The sequence below is a fragment of the Trichosporon asahii genome (assembly GCF_000293215.1).
Source record: "Trichosporon asahii var. asahii CBS 2479 unplaced genomic scaffold scaffold00009, whole genome shotgun sequence".
NCBI classification, from domain to species: Eukaryota; Fungi; Basidiomycota; class Tremellomycetes; order Trichosporonales; family Trichosporonaceae; genus Trichosporon; species Trichosporon asahii.
Genome location: NW_014040915.1, coordinates 69,182 through 87,940, shown reverse-complemented (window position 1 = coordinate 87,940; position 18,759 = coordinate 69,182). Strand labels below are relative to the sequence as shown.

The 18,759-nt window shown below is 59.3% G+C and overlaps 5 protein-coding genes across 5 annotated transcripts; 2 read left to right on the top strand and 3 right to left on the bottom strand.

The window, feature by feature from the left end:
- Positions 1 to 3,614: 3,614 nt before the first annotated feature.
- A1Q1_06830 (uncharacterized protein) lies at positions 3,615 to 5,161 on the bottom strand (the record flags this gene model as incomplete). Its single annotated transcript, XM_014327079.1, has 5 exons — positions 3,615 to 4,193; positions 4,253 to 4,331; positions 4,431 to 4,498; positions 4,540 to 4,801; positions 4,878 to 5,161. The coding sequence occupies 5 exons, from the start codon at positions 5,159 to 5,161 to the stop codon at positions 3,615 to 3,617; spliced, it is 1,272 nt and encodes a 423-aa protein (XP_014182554.1).
- A 3,609-nt stretch (positions 5,162 to 8,770) lies between these two features.
- A1Q1_06829 (uncharacterized protein) lies at positions 8,771 to 11,051 on the top strand (the record flags this gene model as incomplete). Its single annotated transcript, XM_014327078.1, has 2 exons — positions 8,771 to 9,197; positions 9,247 to 11,051. The coding sequence occupies 2 exons, from the start codon at positions 8,771 to 8,773 to the stop codon at positions 11,049 to 11,051; spliced, it is 2,232 nt and encodes a 743-aa protein (XP_014182553.1).
- Positions 11,052 to 13,173: 2,122 nt separating this feature from the next.
- On the bottom strand, positions 13,174 to 14,598 carry A1Q1_06828 (uncharacterized protein; the record flags this gene model as incomplete). Its single annotated transcript, XM_014327077.1, has 3 exons — positions 13,174 to 13,261; positions 13,376 to 14,443; positions 14,540 to 14,598. 3 exons carry the CDS (start codon positions 14,596 to 14,598, stop codon positions 13,174 to 13,176), a joined length of 1,215 nt encoding a protein of 404 aa, XP_014182552.1.
- A 996-nt stretch (positions 14,599 to 15,594) lies between these two features.
- Positions 15,595 to 16,345, top strand: A1Q1_06827 (microtubule binding protein; the record flags this gene model as incomplete). The annotated part of the gene is made up of 5 exons (XM_014327076.1): positions 15,595 to 15,631; positions 15,877 to 15,932; positions 15,974 to 16,042; positions 16,159 to 16,256; positions 16,303 to 16,345. The coding sequence occupies 5 exons, from the start codon at positions 15,595 to 15,597 to the stop codon at positions 16,343 to 16,345; spliced, it is 303 nt and encodes a 100-aa protein (XP_014182551.1).
- A 411-nt stretch (positions 16,346 to 16,756) lies between these two features.
- A1Q1_06826 (uncharacterized protein) lies at positions 16,757 to 17,884 on the bottom strand (the record flags this gene model as incomplete). Its single annotated transcript, XM_014327075.1, has 3 exons — positions 16,757 to 17,563; positions 17,689 to 17,821; positions 17,865 to 17,884. 3 exons carry the CDS (start codon positions 17,882 to 17,884, stop codon positions 16,757 to 16,759), a joined length of 960 nt encoding a protein of 319 aa, XP_014182550.1.
- Positions 17,885 to 18,759: the final 875 nt, after the last annotated feature.

The following is an 18,759-nucleotide window of genomic DNA, read 5'->3' as shown; positions in this document are numbered from 1 at the left end:
CTCCACCGCCGCCGCCGCCGCCTCCGTTGTTACCACCCCCTCCGCCGCCGCCACCACCTCCGCCTCCGCCTCCGCCCCCGTTCTGGTTCCCGGAGTTCATGTTGCCACCGTTAATGTTGCCACCGTTCATGTTACCTCCGTTCATGTTCTGACCGTTGTTGTTGCCTCCTCCATTCATATTACCGCCGTTGTTTCCGCCGTTCATGTTGCCGCCATTGTTGTTGCCTCCGCCGCCGTTGTTGGAGTTGGTCGAGTTCTGCCTCCATCCCCAGCCACCTCCGCCGTGGTGCTGGCCACCTCCGTCCTTGTCGTCCCAGTTTTGGCGGTGGTCGCCGGGCTGTTCGGCACCGGCGTTCTGCCTGGCACGGAGCTCTTGGAACGTGACATCGCGCTTGCCCCCGGGGGCATTGAGGGGGATGCTCACCGCGCCATTCGGCAGTCGACGGGCGTGGATGCGGGCACTGCCATGGCCGAGCGGGATGGAGACGCCGGACCTCTCCTCGTGCGAATCGTTTGATAGTGCCGGGACGGCCAGGAAGGCCAGAACGGCGGCGAGGGTTCTCACTGGGCGTCAGTTACTCGCGCCTCGTTGAGTGACATGTTTGCAAGAGATGAAGTGCAAGGGATACGTACTTCTTCCAAGTGGTTCAGAGAGCGCGAGCTGGGTTCGAAACGGTGGACACTGCCTTACGAGCGCGAGTTATATATCTTGAGGTTGTCGTGGACCAGCCTCCGTTCGTAATGCCTCACTGGGGAGGTGGTGATGATGAGCGCTGGTGCTGCGCCACGCGTTGTGCGTCTGTAGGCCGGCCGGGCGGGCCTGACCGAAGCCGAATAGCGTTGTCTGGAGTCTGCCTCTGTTGCTTGCTTGTAGTGAGGCTGCAGAATCAGCAGGCAGTGAGTGAGTGCTCCGCCGCAGCTCGTCTGGTTGGTTGGATACGCTCTTGGAGACTGGAATCAGTGGCCGACCGATCAGGCCCGGGCTGGGCTGGATGGGCTTGGCACAGTCATGACGGCAGTGTCGTCAGTAGTCGTCGGCAGCGACGACACGGTCAGTGTACGGCCACGGCCATCGTGCACTGGGTGCAAATCGTGTGGGTTGCGTAAGATGCCAGCCAGCTCGAGCCGCACCCAGCGGCATCTGCGGCAGCGGCACGGGCTACAGTGGGAGCGCTAGTGATCATTCCGGTGAAGCTTCCGTAGTACGAGGGGTGATGAAGTGGCTGCGCGCAACCTGCCATCAGTGCAGTGATGAGGAGAGTGGAAATAGAATGGAGTGTGGAGGCGTTTCTGCGAGTTCTCACCCAGCCTGCAACCTGTCGATAGCAGGTAGTCATGACTGAACTCTGATGTCCATCTCGGGCCTGTCGGGAGCGGCGGGACGAGCTAAGATAAAGCTCACTTATGTAACCAGCCTATCTTCTCCATTGCTCACCTCCACTGTCGTGCGGGCAGAGTTGGCGGGCATCAGATGGCAAGAAGGCCAGCACGAATGGTGCGTAACTGGAAACGGGTGCATGGGCGGCGGCCGGTGGCGAGTCTTCCGGAGTATGGTTACACACCAACGGCGATAGAGTTCAGTGGCACCGTCGTCATCGCGTTTCAGATGCTGCATGACGCGCAGCAAACTCCATGGTACGCATTGTGCGCTTGAAGTTTGCTAGGAGGTGCAGTAACGTGCTGCTTGCGCAAGAAGAGAAGATTTGGAATGCAGAAGTATCAGAAATCCGAATCCTCCCCTGCTTCCACTGAACGTTATCAGCTTGTTTGCAGGCTGGAGAGCTGGGGAAGGAGCACGATGTGGCGTGCTGCCGTGCTGAGAGTACTGAGAGCGTCGCAGGTCTCCTTGTTAAGCATCTTTCCGAGCTTGCGTGAGCTGCCGCCGTTCCCGCCAGCCTCTCTTGATGGCTGCATCCGCAGATCAAACACCTTCTCGAAGCCGGTCACTCACCAATAGTCCTCGTTTCGAGCAAAGCCCAGGCCACTAACAACAGACTTGAATGACACTCAGCGCTGAATGACACACAAGCACACCCGCAGATCGGATCAAACGCACGTGGCCGCCAAGGCAAGGCGAGCGTCAAGACGAGAAAGCCTTAGAGACGACCTCACGACGAGCGGGGCAACAATGGTCGTCAACAGTTCAGTCGGAGCCGGCATGTTTCCAAGGCGTGGCCGCACATGATCTCCAGCTGGGCTTGGCGCCGCCCATCCTCGTTTTCCCTCACACCCGCTGTTCCAGCATGCGCAATGCTGATTAAGCATGCTTGCACAGCCCGGGCTTCTCTGGAATCAGCACGCACATCCGCCATGCGTGCAGCGTAACGACAAACGCCGGCATGGACTGGTGAGAGTGGACAACGAGGAAGGCTCGGGTTCCAGACCACGAGATTCGAGAGAAACAAAGATCACGGACAGAAATCCCGCAGTCTGGTCCCGATCCCGAGCGCAGCTGTCGTTCTGAAGTGCTGAGAGGTGTGGAATGTTGATCATCGTGCGTCGTGATTGTCTCGCAATCGTATTCGGAATGCGAGCCCCATGAGGTTGCTAGTCACTCGTGGCTGTTGGTGTCGAAAGCAGTCCTTGTGGGGGGAGATGTATCTGGGGACCCACGCGACTACGCATCGCGTGGAGAGCTCTGTACCGGCGGTTCGTTGGTGGGGCCAGACGACAGACGACGTGTTTGTCTTCTTTCGTTGTGGCCAGTTTAGGCGCTAGCAGGATGTGACCGAGGTGACCCGCTGTTGGTGGGCTCAAAGCTGCCTAGGTCCATGGCAGGCGAAAGGTACGCGCTTGAAGAACCAGTAACAGCGCTAAGCAGAGCAGATTGGCACGAGAGTCGGATGTTGAGCATGCGACTCGAAACCCGCCCGCCAACAACGACGCGCACGGCGGGAGTGTCAGTGTTGCAAGCTACTAGGTCAGTTCAAGTGGCGGTTTGTGTTGCTGCTAGCTGTTCTTCCGCTCTTCGCTTCTTTTCAATGATCGCGCGATCACAATGACGTCGCAGAGCCCCATCGATATCGATGGGCATTCCCGCGCCGCGCCAAAGAAAGGAACATGCGCTAACGCCAGCTCCGACGTATAGATCGTAAAGTGTCAAGCGAACCCGCGCTAGACACCTTAGCGGCTCCAAGAAACAAGTCACCGCCCAAATAACCAGCAAACTGCGGAGTTGATGGAAAGACCGTCGTCGCGTGCTCGTCCTTCTGCAACAGCGAAGCCCTTCATTTTGAAGAAGCGCAGCAGGCGGGCTAGTTCTGTTCTAACTCGTCAGCTGATGGATGGACTGCACAGCATCGAGAGATGCTGCGTCCCTGGCGTTGATCAGGCTCAAGGCGTTGGCGGAAGAGCAACTCGAACCAACTGATGGGATGAGTGACTCTCGAGATCACGAGCGGGGGGTGAATGCTTAGCGTTGGACATGACGTTTGCAGATGTCGATGGCTGCTTAGATCATAGTACACCTCAGAAAGGCGGTTGGTAATTTGCGCAGCCAAGCCTGAGCCGTTTGCACAGCGACGTGCGCAAGCCATGCCCTTGCCGCCAGTGCTGATCCTGCTCTCGGCGTGCTGATACGATAAGGGACCCGAACAGATCAACGGATCAACGCGTTACGCTATCGTGAGAACCGGACACCAGGTGTTGGACATCTGCGAGGCCATGTGAAGCGCTGTGATATGAATGAATGGATGGCCATCAGTCAGGTCGCGGCCCAAAATCACTCCTGGATCCCTGTCACTGAGGCTGTGCAGGCTGGTCTGGAGCGAGTGCTGGCGGTGTCTGACGAGCTCGACGCCACCGTACCGCTGCAGCTCGGTAGCTCGGCATGCTGCGATGCGGTATGCCATGTCTCTCCACCATACCACCCACCAGGGTTGCGCCTCCGCCCGTGGCGCAGGACGGTGGCGCTGCCGGCCATCTGCGAGAAGGGACGCCAAGTCGCCCAAAGCGGTGATCACATTGGACGGTGTGATGGGCGTGCCGGACGCGCCGAGCGATGCATGGTCTTGGGGAAACGGAAGTCGAGACGTTGGGTGACCGGAGTGACTCTTGGGTGAGCAGTCTGGGGCTGTCGAGGGTGGATGCGGAGCCACGTCGGAAGTGGGCATCGAACGGACCATCTGATATGCCAAGAACTGCGTGCCAGGCTGCTTGGCATTGTGATGCTGGATTAGGAGTTTCGTGCTCAACTGCCCGCTCGGCATGCCAAGCAGCGTTGCGAAGGGGAATGTGCTGGGATTGAGCTCACGGGGTCGATGTTGGCAGGAGGGTAAGTGATCAGTGCTGAGCATGTCCCAGGGTTACCGTCAGTAGCCGGCCGTTGATACCTTGAAATGCATTGAGACGTTACTTGCTGATAAACTCGTCGCACTTGTGCAGCGAATCGACCTGTTCCCTGTCAGTTGCATTGCCGCCATACAACTTACGATAAGCTGGTGGTCGTGCAGCTGCGGCAGACCGGAGACACAAATCGCGCCGATCGGTCCAGTCTCGACTCCCTGGACGTCAGCTCCGCACCGGAACCGCTGAGCTCACCTTGATCCAGATCGGGAACGCACCACCGTGACACGCATATTCGGGGAAGGCAAGGCCAGCCTGCTCCGGCTTCTTTGACTTGGACGCGAGCTCACGGCCCTTCCGGAGCGAGGAGATGCCGAACCGGCGAACGACAGCGAGCTTGCCGCGGACCCAGAGCCTGACGTTAGCTACGGCGACTTTAACCATAACGATTGCAGAGACTTCTGTGAGCGGCTCGACCGCAAGGGCTGCCAAAACAGCATTCAGATGTTCTGCAAGACTGGGGTACTCCAACACCTGACAAGGTAGCTGTGAGGAAGACGAGGAAGGCCAGAAAATGTGGAGGGGTGACTCACCAGTTGTCGGGGCCGACGGCGGGCGCATTCCCTACCGTGCACCGGAACAGGCTGTGATCGTTGAAGAGCTCGATCGCGATCACGACGCCGCTTCCCTCCTTTGCAAACTTGGACTCGAGGAAGCCCTCGCGGATGGTCGTGCCAATCTTCCACGCGACGTCATAGTCAAACTTGTCGAATCGGAGGGACTGTTCCTGGTCCGCGATGATCTTGACAAGCTCGCGCGCGCGGTCCGGGTTGTCGATCGTCGACGAGTCGTACTTTGTCACTTTCGGGGCGTCCATGGTCAGTCAAGAGGGAGGTCAGTGACGAAGAGACGGAGATGACGGGGGCGAGGAAGGCGAGGAAGACGGATAGGCTGGCTGACGCGGACACTGAATCCGCGGCGACTGAAACTGTGGTGGAGCACCACATACCGGCCGGGCATACCGCCGGCAGATGCCGTTGAACACCGGCCACGTCACGTGAGCGGCTTTGCCACGTGCGGGGAATGCACCGATAGTCAGTCAAATGCATGCATCGTATTCGTGCGCTCGGTCCGATTTCCTGGAGCGCTCGCCCGTCCGATCGGACGGCGAGGACGTGCGATGCAGGAGGGGTAAAGGGCAATGATGTCATGGGACCACGACCCTTGTCCGCCACATCGCTCCGACACCTGCTCCGCTCGGCGCGGCGTCCGTGCTGACGCCCGGGTCTGTCAGACTTGCCAGGCTTGGCAGGTCAGGGCCGGGTGTCGGCTGCGTCGGTACGAGCCCTTTCTTGCAACCGTCGCCACGCAGCTGCACGCAGGTTGCGCCATGTGCAGCAGCATTTACAGATTGATACCACACAGCTGGAAGCTGAGCTTAGCGCTTGAACTGTGTTTCTTGAGAAAACAGGGGGGAAAGGATGACGACGCCGGTCGTCCCCCATTAGTGGGCCCTCGCGCCTCGTGCCGGAGAAGCCGTGGGATATGGCGACGCGTGGGAGAATTGTGCGAGTTTCATCTGAGATTGTCCAGATCCCAAAATCGCCCAAGTACGGCTGACGCCGGCACTGTACGCCGGGAAGGGCGCCCACTACGCCGACACTATGGCCTCAGCCAAGACTTGAGGGCGAGGCAGACGGCGACAGCAAGCCACAACCCAAAGTCTTGGCTGGGACTAGACAATGGCCAGCGGCATCTCGTATCTCGACTTATTACTACACCCGCTGCTGCATTCGTCGACCCCGCAGTCTTGCATCGAGTACACCGCACGGGGTGGGGGCACGGGCACAGGGGCACAGGGCCCGGCTGCAAGGGTTGTAGCTGCTCTGACTCTGAACTGATACGCTCATGCCGGACGACACCGATGCCTGGGTGCATGATCGTCGTCATGTACCGTGTTGCTGGCGTCCGTGTGTACACACTCTGTAGGCAGCGATAGGCTGAGATGCTCTGAGAAGCGGGCGATGCGGGCGTAACAGAAAGGCGTCGCCAGTCCTTCGGCTTATGTTACACCAAACCTTTGCGGTGCGCCCTGTATTCTGAAGAAAGTTCACGACGTTCAATGAAGGCAGCGTCGCTATGGTGGACACTCCCCTGTTCCCAGGAACCATATCTGTTCAAGACCTCGAGACCTTATTACAACTGCCCTGGGGACCTGGGTGGTGCGATGTTGTCGTGAATGGGGAATTCTGCAACTCCGATGTGGAAACTCACAAGGAAGCAAGCACAGGTTGTAGCCAGGTTGGTAGCGAAGTTAGATCCACCTGCGACAGGAATAGACGTGTTACCACGCTGGACGTGCTGCAATCACAAATGCCCGTGAGAACAGATTGGGCAACTCATGAGCTCTTCCCTGGGGTGGAGCTGGGATCGATGGGAGCTGCCACTTTCGCATTTCGCTGTTGGCCGACTTCCGCTGACAGCTGAGAGCAGAGGAAGAGGATATGGGAGCGTAATGGTACAGGGCTCCGCATCTGCAGAAGCGCAGGCGGCTGAAGCGGCTGCACAGGCTTGCCAACTTATTATTAACCAGTGAATTGAAGAGGTTTGGCAGGATTGGGTGAATGTAATTGCCCCAGTGACGGATTACAAACTCTGTTGGACCCTATGACGTTAGGCGGCGCCTCGGAAGGAAATGCTGAGGACCTGATGACCTGATGAGGCCGGAGTCGAGGATGGCTGCGATAGGATGGGGCCGTGGGAGCGATGTGCGAAAGGTAGCGACCGGCAGGCAGAGTTCGGCAGCGTCGTGTAACTGAAAGCATGACCAGTTGAGTTGCTGTCTGTCTCTGTCCTCTCAGGCGAGCATTGATGGAAGCATGCATGCTCAAGTGAGAGCCGGTGGCCAGAGTGGGACTCCCCTGGCGACGTGGTGGGCGAGGTGGAGACATGCCCAGGGCACCAGACAGCGAGACAGTGCCGGAACCCTGAGTCGACTGCGCAACCAAGGGACAGGGACACGCTGAATGGTAAGGGCTCCTTTTAGCTCTGGAGGGGGTGAGCAGAGGGTCTGTGGCCCATGAACGAGCACATCTGACGCGGTCGGAGTGCTATAGTAGTCCCAGTAGCGCCGGCCTGATTAGGTGATTGCCTGATCCACCGCAGCAGAGCAGAGCACCCGGGTCGTCCACACCGTTCAACCCCGCCGCCCATCAGAGCCCAGGCATTTCGACAAGTGAGTTCAGGGGCGCTCACGCTACTCAGGGCTTGGGACTTGGTCAAGGAAGCGCAGAGGGCAACAAGCGAACGAGCGGCGGTTTTGACTTGGTTTCTGATCGCTTTGAATTCATGATGTCGTCCATGCAGCCGCAGCCTCAGCCTCAGCCAGCATCTCCTATCCTTCTCCATACGCTTGACGGTTGCGCCCTGCCCTGTGCATCTGACCGTTCTGGCTTATCCTGGGTCCTGGGTCCTGGTTCCTCTTGTCCTCCGCCTCACCGACGTCCTGCCTTCCCCCGCAGCACTCCTGGCACCACCGTGCGTTGCGCATCCGGACTTCCGACAAAGTCTTACCTTTCGAGCGACCATCTGTGCACGCCGCTGGCCATCTTGTCATCATACACACTGCCATTGCCGTCCATCTGCCCGCCCCCAACGTCCGTCCAGACGACAAAAGAAGTCGACGACTCCCATCTCTCGTTGTGTACACACAAACAGAATCTTCCTCGGCACTCAAGTTGGCGATTCGTCGGTCGATCCCCGTCCCACCGAATTGACATCATCATCTCTCACACCACAGCGCTCAGTCCCAGTCCCAGTCCCAGGTCCCAGCCCTGTCCTGCCCTGCGACTACTGCTGCGATCGCCTAGTTCGCTTCCTCCGACTGCCTCTCGAGTCTCACACCTTACTTTATCTCTCCTCCCATCATCCACCCACCGCCGCCCACTCGAGCTCTAACAGTCCTTCTCTGTCCATTTTTCCAAACGTTCCAACGTCCTCGGCGCACAACCCCGCAGCGACGGCGACAGCTTCGACAGCACCGACCTCGTCGACCCGACAGTAGCTAGCACAGGGTGACTCCGGCACTCCCGCCGTCACCCATTTTCAAACCGACCCTGCTTCCAATCGGACGGGCGTCTTTCAGCACTACTGCTCTGCACCCTCGCGCGCGCTACCTCCATCCGAGTAGTTCATCAGCTTAGTGCAATCGCGCCCCGCCTTCGCCGCTGCAACCTCTTGCTTCTGCACATTCTCTCTTTTCTCGTCGTCTTGCATCGTCAAGCGACACGTTGCGTACTCTTCTTGCGCATCGTCTTCTTTCCCATATCTCTGCAACTCAAAAAGCATCGTCTCGCCATTATTCCTCCGACTTGAACCCTCTTAACTCCCACCCACATCCCACGCTCCCATCACGACTCCGCGCCTTCCCCCGCCATCGCAAACTCGTTGATTGCCCATCACTTCGCCCCTGCCTCGTGCTTGTGCGATGCTGTTCACCAAGTCGTCTTCCTCACCAGCCCTCCCGCCCGGAGCGGCGGCGTCTCGCCCGACGGTGCCAGCTCATTCCTCTCCCTTGGCGAATACGGAATTAGCAGCCCAAGCCCCCAGGGCGGCGCGCCCCGTTACGGCCGCTAACGAGCCGACATCGGGAGATCTCCACTCATCCACGAGCTCGCCCATGCGTACTCGGTCGTCGAGCCCCAAAGAGCGCGGTGCCGCAGCCGCTCCTGCCACGAGGCCGCCGCCATCCGCCTTCCGATCAAACCGCAACAGCAGTGGAAAGGGCAAGGAGCGTGAGCAGGTTGCTCGTCAGAACCGTCCTGGACGTCACCCGTGGCTGATCGACCCGCTGGAGGCCCGTCGCAACGCTGATCTGTGGATGCAGCAAGACCGTGTTATCTTGATCCTCGGAGGTAAGTTGCGCAGTATTTCTGCACCGTCTGCGGTGGCTAATGTGTACAGAACCCACGCGTGCCACTTTGGAGCCTCTTCTATACTGCCCGTCCTTCCAGGATACGCTGATCCTGATCGGTACACTCCGCCCTGTCCCGGAGATCGAGGCACTCAGCTCTCCGTCGCAGCTGATGAACTCGGGGGATCACCGCACGATCTACCCGACCATCCAGCCGTTCAGCCCGACTGCGGAGGCTGTTGCTGAGAAGAACCCGATCCCTGCTATCATCGAGGAAGCCACTTTCCTCGCAGAGCAGTACCGCCGGTATGGAGGCACGTTCGCCGCACCGACTCCTTCGGGTAACGGCGGTCGACGATCTCGCAGGGGTTCGTCCAGCTCTGGCACTACCACTCCTCCTGTGTCTGGTCGCCACCGTTTCGCCAACATCGGCCGCCGCAACTCGTCCTCGGCGGACTCAATACGCTCTGTCTCGAGGACCAACTCGTTCACTGATCTGGCGCGCATTGTCTCGGGTGGCGGTCGCAGCCGGCCGAGCTCTCGTGCTGGCTCTATCAAGGACGGAGTGGCCGGCTCTGAGCGCACGGGTACTATCAAGAGGATCTCGTCATTCTTCTTTTTCGATGAGAGCCTTCGCCCCCAAGGCCCTCCCATCGACGCCGCGATCAACTTCCTCCCTATGCCGCCTCTGGACTGCGACTCCCAGACGGCTATGCACACCCTTCTCCAGCACACCATCGTCCTCACCTCTGGCCTGATGCCGGTGCTGACGAAGGCTGGCTCTGCCAGCAAGAGTGTTGATGGAAGCGGTGCCAAGTTTGATCTGGCGCCCTTATCGCTTGTGCACATTGTTCCGATCGACGCCCCGCCCACGCTCGCACCAGTCATTGAACGGTTCCTGGTGCCCTTCCTCCCGACCATGTCCAGTCGTGTCCGCCGACACCTTTTCTCTTGCGTGACTGGTCTTGGCGCCTGGCTGGCACCTTACACCGATGCTGAGGGCGCTGGTCTGTCGGGTGCCGAGACGCTACTGTTCGGAGGCGCCCGATGCGTACCCATTGCTGGCGGTCACGCCGGTGACAGGAAGATGCAGGCGATGATGCCTGGCTGGGACTACTGCCAGCCAGCTCCGGGGGCCCTCGTCGACCTCTCTAAGAAAGCAGGCGACGTGACCCCTCCGGCATTCGACCACCGTGACTCCGCGAACCAGCTGTCGCAGATTAGGTCCAACCACGCCTCAGCCTCAGCTCCGTCGTCACCCACCGCCGGTACGACTAGCCGCGACTTGCCGATTTTGTCGCCATCTCTGTCCCGCTCGGACATGCAGCATTCGAACAGCGACTTTGGACGCTTGTCCAGGACCGCGGGAAGCAGCACGAGCAGTTCGACGGACCAGCTTCGCATGGCGCCGATGTCTCGCAGCGAATCCGCCAAGTTCACTTCGCGCTTTGACCCGAGGTCCGGCGCCAGCAGCCGCTCTGCCCAGTCGGAGAACGGCCATGGCCACTACATGAAGAAGTCGCCTTCGATGAGCAGCTCGAACGCCGCCCCCCGGCGCGCTCCCTCGGCTCTGCGCAACTCGAGCAAGCCGACGCAGCAGCAGCAGCAGCAGGGTGTCTCCCCGCCGACACCCGAGCTCGACCCGTCCATGACTTCGAGCTGCTCGTCTTCTTCTGTTGTCGAGCCCTCCTCGGCCGAGGAGCGCTCTGTCAACAGCGCTGAGAACCCGAATGGCATGACTCCTCGCCCTGCGAGGAAGTCTGCCAGCGCCCCGTCGATCCGCAGCATGAGCCGCTTCGGCAAGGGCTTCAGCGGGTTCACGAGCATCTTCAAGCGCCGCGGTGTCGCTGCCTAAACGGACTTTTTACGAACACTCGACCTCCCTCAACTTGTCATCTCTCCCATCGCTTTTTGATTTCCATCCATTTTCCGTTTCCTAGCATCGACTGAAGTTATCGAACCAGCCAAACCATCATTGTACAGTGGGATTTTCTTTTCTATTATCTACCTACCCAAACTACTACGGAGACGATCCTTCTTCCGCCTAATCGCAGCAAGTAACCCTGCGCCAACGAAGGGCGCACCGCCAATCCCCCTCACGCCTCCCCCATCCACCGCAATCATCATGACGGACAGTTTTTACCAGCAATATTAGCACGTAGTAGTAGTATATGACAGCCTCCAGGCTGAATAGTAGTCGCAACGATCACATACATGCATCGTCGTGCCTGGATACGGAGCTGCGTCGCCCCACCGGAGCGATGAACGGCAGGCTGGCGGCTACCGTTCCGACGCTCCCACCGGAGTAGAGAACGGGGGCGGTGTCAGCGCAAGACACCGCAGCATGCGGTGCACGAGTGCGCACAAACGGTGGTAACGGCCAGAAATGCGCATCAGGGCCAGGGGTTGCCAGGGGGAGAAGAGAGGCGAGTCAGAGTCAGACCCAGGCCAGGGCCAGTGTAGGCGAGTCAAGTGTGGGCGAGTCAAGTGGCCATCCAAGTTGCATCAGCGGCGTTGCGGGGGAAAAAGGTACAGGTAGGCGAGTCATGTTGGTGGCCTGGTGGAGAGAAAGGGGAAAGGTAGGCGAGTCAATGAAGGCACGGGGGTGGACACCTCGTGGCCTGGCGGGGGCCTGGATATGGTAGAGAGCGGGAGCGGCGTGCCTCGAGCCAGAGCCAGAAGACAGAAGACAGAAGGCAAGAGTCAAAAGTGGCACGTACATCTGTTTCGCCAAGCCCTCGGCGCCTTGCATCATGTCAACAACCCCGACTGTACGTACTATTGGATGTCGGTCCGTTGGGCCAGACGTGCCCCGCACGGAAGAACGGTTGGAGTGGACATGTGCACGTTTGCGCCTGAGCTGTTATGGGCGATAGTGTTTGAGAGTTTGAGGGGGGTTGAAGGGGTCCGACATGTCGGCGTGCGGCTGTGCCTGTGGCCGAGGCGAGAGTGTAACTCTACCACCGCAGGGTGATGCGTGCCGAGCCTGCCGAAGCAACGGGGAAGTGTAGATCCCTGCACTCACAAGTAGTGGCAGGACGATACAATGGGTTGACGAGGAGCCAGACGACTCATTTACAAAGTGGTAAGGACTTCGGCAGAATGATGGCTACAACCTGAGGCAGAAACGGGTCAGCTGTCCGTATATGCCACCTGTGCACACTCTGCATACAGTTTGGGTACACTGCAGACTGGATAGATGCCGTGGAAGCAACTATGCGGACTGCCGCAAGCTCATGGCAAGCTCCTGTGGACCCCAGATGGCAACGCCAACCGAGAGTGGAGAGTGGGCGCCATGTAATTTGTGACCGGCGCGCACCACTTCGCCTCGTCTCCCTTCCTCTGCTCCGATATCTTTTTTCTTGTATCCGAGTCCTAAGTTTTCTCTTGGGCCGCTACTCCTCAATCAAGCAATGAATTCCTCCTCGCCAACACATGATGCCACGTTGTGGCTCCAGCCCGATTCTTTGAGAAGTCACCTTTTGGCGGCCGCTATTTGACCTCACCCGAAGATGTGAGCGCGTCGAAGTCGAATCGCCTAGGACAGGGTCACCCACCAACCGGACGATTCTCCGTCTGCCCTCGTTGGTCCGCGGAGACGCTGAAGCGACGGTGGAGGGGGCTGAAGATATTGTGCGTGGCCCACGACACGGCCCGCGACAAGTTCTCCAACGCACTACGGAGGCCTCATTCCTCCACGCCTGTCTCCCCTTCCTCTCTTCCGCCGCTATCTCACATCGACCGTCTCTTTCCCGTGGTTTCTTTGTCTCACTGCAGCAAGGAGGAGAATGCCACTCCAGGCCACAGCGCCCATAGGCGAGCTCTGCCAGACGCTTGAAGAGACGCTCGCTGGTAGACCTTCATCAGCTAGCTCCACGCTTTATGTCACGCAGTGAAGACTCTCTGCCGGAGCTGATTGTGGAGGTCCTGGTGCTTCGAGGTTTAATGGTCCAGTCAGTTGTCGGGCGCACTGGTGGTCAACTTCCTTGGATCTTCTTGAGTCTTCCCGTATCTAAAGTCACTGATTCGACGGCGCGGAGAGGTTCTAAAGCGAGGAAGCTCGTCCTGGAGAACAACAGCGTCAGTGGCAATGTCAGTAGCGAGAGTCAGTGCCCCAGGTCACCGTGAAAAACGCCGGATCTCCCGGCAAGTTCAATATAGTACACAGTACATGCCTACCATCCCTTCATCTTGCCGGGGCCCTTGGCCCGCTTCCGCTTGTTCATGCCGTTGACGCGCTCGATCTCGCGCTCGCTAATCTTGAGGGCACCGCCCTCAAACCGTCCCACGCCCATGCCCAGACCCTTGGCACGCACCTTCTTGCCGCCTGTGCCAGCCATGCCGCGCTTCTTCTTCGTGTCGCCAAACGTCCGCTCCTCCGAGACCTGCATGTTGGGCCGCTTGCCCGCACCTTTCCGCCCGAGGTCGCCGAGCCCTCCCTTGCCCTTGACCCAGGAGCCGGCGGCTTCGGACTCGGCGCGCGCGGCCTCTGCTCGTCGTTGCGCCGCGTGCATCAGGCCTGTGCGCACCTTGGCCGGGTGCGACTTGAGGCGCGACGACGCCTTCAGATCCGCGGCGCCCTCGCCTGCCGCAGAGTCGTCGGCGAGCTCACGCAACCGCCCGCTTATCGCGTTCCGCTTGTCGACGGGTCGGTTCATCTCTGCCGCAGAAGGAAGGAGGTTCTGCAGCAGCATGCTGTGCAGTTCTTGGTCGAGGCGCTGGTTCGACGCATCCTCCTCCTCGTCCCTTGTCCGCTTGCCCGGCGGCGCGGCCGTCGCAATCCCGCCCATAATCTTAGCAGAGTTGCCCTTCAGGAACGCCTTCTTGTCCGCGCGCGAGATTTCTGTTCGGCCGCCCGTCGTTGGCGCAAAGACGACTTCCACCACCTTGGGCGCTGCCGGCTCCGTGGAGGTGGAGGCGGTGGTTGTCGCAGTGGACTTGGACTTCTTCGCCTTCTTCGCCGGAGCAGCAAACTCGTCCTCGGAATCAGTCACAAAGGCGTCGTCTGCCCCCCATCCGTCGTCGAACTCATCGTCATAGTCTTCCTCGTCGATGTCTCCTTCCTCGTCATTGTCGTCGTCCGAGGCTGATCCAGACCCCGAGCCGGACGCCTCCGCCGAGGTCGAGGGAAGGCCGAGCAAACTTCGCGAGTGAGCCTCGAGAGCAGCTAGCATCGCGGCCTTGTCGTCTTCACCGTCTCCGGATTCGCTATCACTGTCGCGGCCATCACTGTCGCTACCGCTTGAACTGGACGAGGACGGCGGTGGAGGCGCCTTCGCCTTGCCCTTGCCCTTCAGTTTCGCAGAACTGGCGTTAGCTTTGTTGGAGACGCCTGTAGCTTACCCTTCAGTGGATGTCCTCGGCTTAGCCGGCTTGACTCCCCATCCCTTCTTGATCGACATTTTTGCGGTGGATTGTGTGGAGAGTCGTTATTCCGTCTGGTGTAATAATCGCACGCCGCCGCGAAATCTTGAGATGGCGCTGCGGGGCCCACAAGCAACGCCTTATCCGTTCCTCCCCCTTGATGCCATGGGCGCCGTCATGCGGTCACCACTGCCCACCTGTGCACAACGCTACGATTGCATTCCGGGGGCACCTGAGCCCTGCGAGAGGATTCAGACTCGGGACACTCGGCGCAGAGAAGGGGCGGCATGCATCCCAGAACCGGGAACCTGACGGAAGGACCGGGATGGATGATCAGGACGGAGACCAGTGTTTACAGAGGGTCAGAGGGGCGTGCGCTGCTCGATCTGGGCCGTCCCAAGCGCACCACGGCGCACCAGCCTGCTCGCGATTTTCAACAACACGGAGACTGCGCGAGATGGCTTTCACATCACTGTCGTTCTTGCCGTAGACGCTAGCGATGGCGAGCAGCAGCTGATGCGACTCTGGCGCAGGGCCCGGAGCCGGTGGAGGCCGTGAGTGAGTGACGGGTGTATTTGGATTTGCCACCCAACAACGTGAAGGAAACCCCACCCACCCAGGCGGGCGTACGCCCAGTGTGCACTGTACGCGCGTCACACACTGAGCCCTCCCACCCACCGTACCACACTCCTCCCACCGTCACGAGCTCATCATCGTGCATCACCTCCATCTGTCATCTTGCCTTGTGACTCTTCCTCTTCCCCGTTGTCCACCAACAGCACCGAGTCACAGCCGCATCCACCCCGCTTCTATTCTCTCGGTACGTTGGCAGACCCGTCCCTGGCATTCCGGGCACTCTAACGGCCCTGCACTATCACGCATTCCTATCCCCGACGCAACGCTGACGCTTACTCCTCCCCTCGGCGCACATCCCTCATCTACCTCATCCGCAATCCTCAACAACCAACAACCACCTTGTCCATCACCGTCCACCACCTTATCTACTCCACAGCCTACCTCAATCCTAACCAGTCATGGTCCGCTCCAAGTTCAAGGACGAGCACCCCTTTGGTACGTGAAGTCGCCGCCCGTTTGCCGCTGGCGACGCGCGCCGCCGTGCTCCGATTGCAGCTGCTGACACTGCGTGTTTCCTTTGCCACCTCGCAATGCCCATCAATGACGCATGCCTGATGACTCCCCGACCGCTCTGCATGCTCACAATGCACCGTGACATGCATCGATCACGCACGATTGCGCATCTGTTCGCACCCATCGGATATCACCGTATCTCGCCAACCCTTGCGTTCCCAACACAGACAAGCGTAAGGCTGAGGCCGAGCGTATCCGCCAGAAGTACTCGGACCGCATTCCTGTATGTGCTGGCAACGTGTGTATACCGCAGCTGACACTCAGGTCATCTGTGAGAAGGTCGAGAAGAGCGACATCCCCACGATCGACAAGAAGAAGTACCTCGTCCCGGCTGTGAGTTGCCTGTTTTTGTTGCACGTAACTGACCACGCAGGACCTAACCGTTGGGCAGTTCGTCTACGTTATCAGGTGAGCTGGTTCGCGGTCTTTTGAGCTGACATGGCAGGAAGCGCATCAAGCTGTCTCCCGAGAAGGCGATCTTCATCTTTGTCGATGACATTCTCCCGCCGACGGCCGCCCTCATGAGCGCCATCTACGAGGAGCACAAGTGAGTGATAGCTGCAGGTGTTTAAGTTCAGCTGCTGACAGAACAGGGACGAGGACGGTAAGCTTGCTCCAGCACATGTCGACGGATAGCTAACAGCAGGCTTCCTTTACATCATGTACGCCTCGGAGAACACGTTCGGTGCTCTGGAGGAGTTTGAGGTGCGCGAGTAAAGGAAGAGCGAAGAAGTACCCCAAGGGCGTCGGGCGGGTGCGATGGGAGCCGTTGTCCAGCAGCGTGCGCGCGCCTCACACGGCACACACTCTACTGTGCCAGCCGCATCGGCCGCCTACGTGCGAGACCACCCCTGACCTGGCCCGAATCTCCCGACCTCGAGCAAGCAGAAGAAGATCGTCTGTAGTTTTTGTACTTTGAGAGGATTATTACCTACTGCCAGAGATTGTGCATGAAGTGTGGCCTGAAATATCCCCGACCCCACCCCAGTCCCCAGTGAGCTAGCTGCATAGTTGTACAAACAAAACATGTGGTGTCTCTAAGTCTAACTACTCCTCGTCGTCCATGGCCTCGTCGGCGGCTCCCTCTGCGCCCTCCTCGAGCTTGCGCATCTTGCGTCCGACCTTGAGACTCTTCATCTTGCGCGACTGGAGCTTGCCGAGGTCCTGCTTTCCGAGATGGATGCGACCGACCTTGTCGCCCATGTCGTCCGTCTCGATGTTCTTCCTCTTCTTGCCGAGACCCGAGGTCTGGTCCTTCTTGCTAATCTTGGGGCGGCGGAGGGCTTGCTTGAGCATATCGGCGTCGGGCTCAGCGACGCGGCGCACGCTGAGGTCCATGTTGGGGCCCATCTCCGTCAGCTGGACGCGCGGGATACGGCTGCCGGAGGAGAGCATCTTGACGGTGTACACGCGGACGTGGACGGAGGGCAGGGGCTTGTCCTCGCCATGGAACGGGCCGGCCGTGACGCTAATGACGTGCTCGAGGTTCATGAGCGGGATGCCCGTCTGGTGGTGCCCCTGGTACAGGTCGAGGAGGTAGCTCTTGAGCTGCTGGAAGGAGGGGTGCGTGTCGAACACGTCGCCGTGGAAGACCATCAGCGGCTTCGTGCCCAGCGACGCCTTGGGCGAGTCGAAACTCGCCATCGACGAGAAGGCGTCGACACCCACTTCGAGCTGGTCCAGCACCCGCCCGTCAAACATGCGCGAGAGAACGAGGTTGTGCGGCCGTTTCTTGCTGTGCAGGCCAGTCACGAAGAGAGAGGCGTCGTTCTTGCCAGAGAAGAACTCGAGAGACGACGCGTCCTCGAACGGGTGAATTGCGTTCTTCTTCGAAAAGTTGATCGCGTGCGGGCGCTTCATCGAGTACTGATGTTAGCTTGGCCAGGAGACGTCTAGCTGCACCAGCAGCGGATTGCTGGACAGGCTCTCCTCTGCAACATCAACAGTGAAGAGGAAGCATCTGCCTCTTCCCTACTCACCAGGTCCTTCATGACATCGCGCACCCGCTCCGAGGTGTTGTTGCCACGGACGAAGATGACCGTCTTCTCATTCTCCACGAGCTTGGGCTCGCGCGCCTCGAGTGCTCGCTTGACACGGGCGTTTTTCGGTTTACTGCGGAGGGTCAGCTTATCTCATCGCAGGAATAAGAGCTCACATAGTCCTCAGCATCGACATGTTGGGCTCGATGTTTGTGTTGAGGTGGGGTGTAGGAGATGCCTGTTGTCACCGCCGAGCTAGACGATGGGTATAAGGTGAGGGTTCGCGGACGATCAGAAATTCGCAGCGCCAGATTTGGTTCCGGGTGGCAAGAGATGAGAAGGGGTGACCTCCACATTTACCACGTGGTGGGAGGGTCGTCGTTCTGATAAGAAGTGGACTGTTTTATTCGTGTACTTCGTGCCATCTTTAAGCCGCCAACGGACTCACGTGCAGACTATTGAGCGGAGGCTTTGTCCAGTCGGCGGAGGGCGGAGGGAACGGCGTCGGCAAGAGCGGCAGGGTAGGGCGTGAGTAGTGTGACCTGTGACTGGATAACTTGACCGGTCGGGTCCTCTTCCTGGAGACTCCGCCTGATAACGACGCTCCGCTGCAGTGGCTACGGTGGAGGTTGCACCAAGTACCAACCTGAATGTCTGGCGTGATCAACACCCATTCGACCTCCTTGCTCGCTCACTAGCCGTTCCTTAGACATTCACTCTCGCTCTCGCCCTCTTCCCCCTCTCTTGCTAGATCGCTAGACCCATCCGTGAACAGCGCAAAGCGGACCTAACGGACCAAAGACGGCAAACGCGGCAAAGACGGACCCGTCAACGAACGAGCGAACGAGCGGCCCTTCCCTCCCTCGAGCTGACAGATCTGTCTGCAGACCTCAATCCTGCGACCCCCCAGCCATGGAGCGATAGACTTGACTGCGCGCAACGGTTCACCCTCCGAACTCCGGATCACCCCTTTGTAACATTTTACCATTCTCGTCAACGTCGATCGCAATCGCCCAAGCCTTTGCCGTTGTCTACCGCCCACCCTTCTACGGCTTCGGCTTATCGCGATCC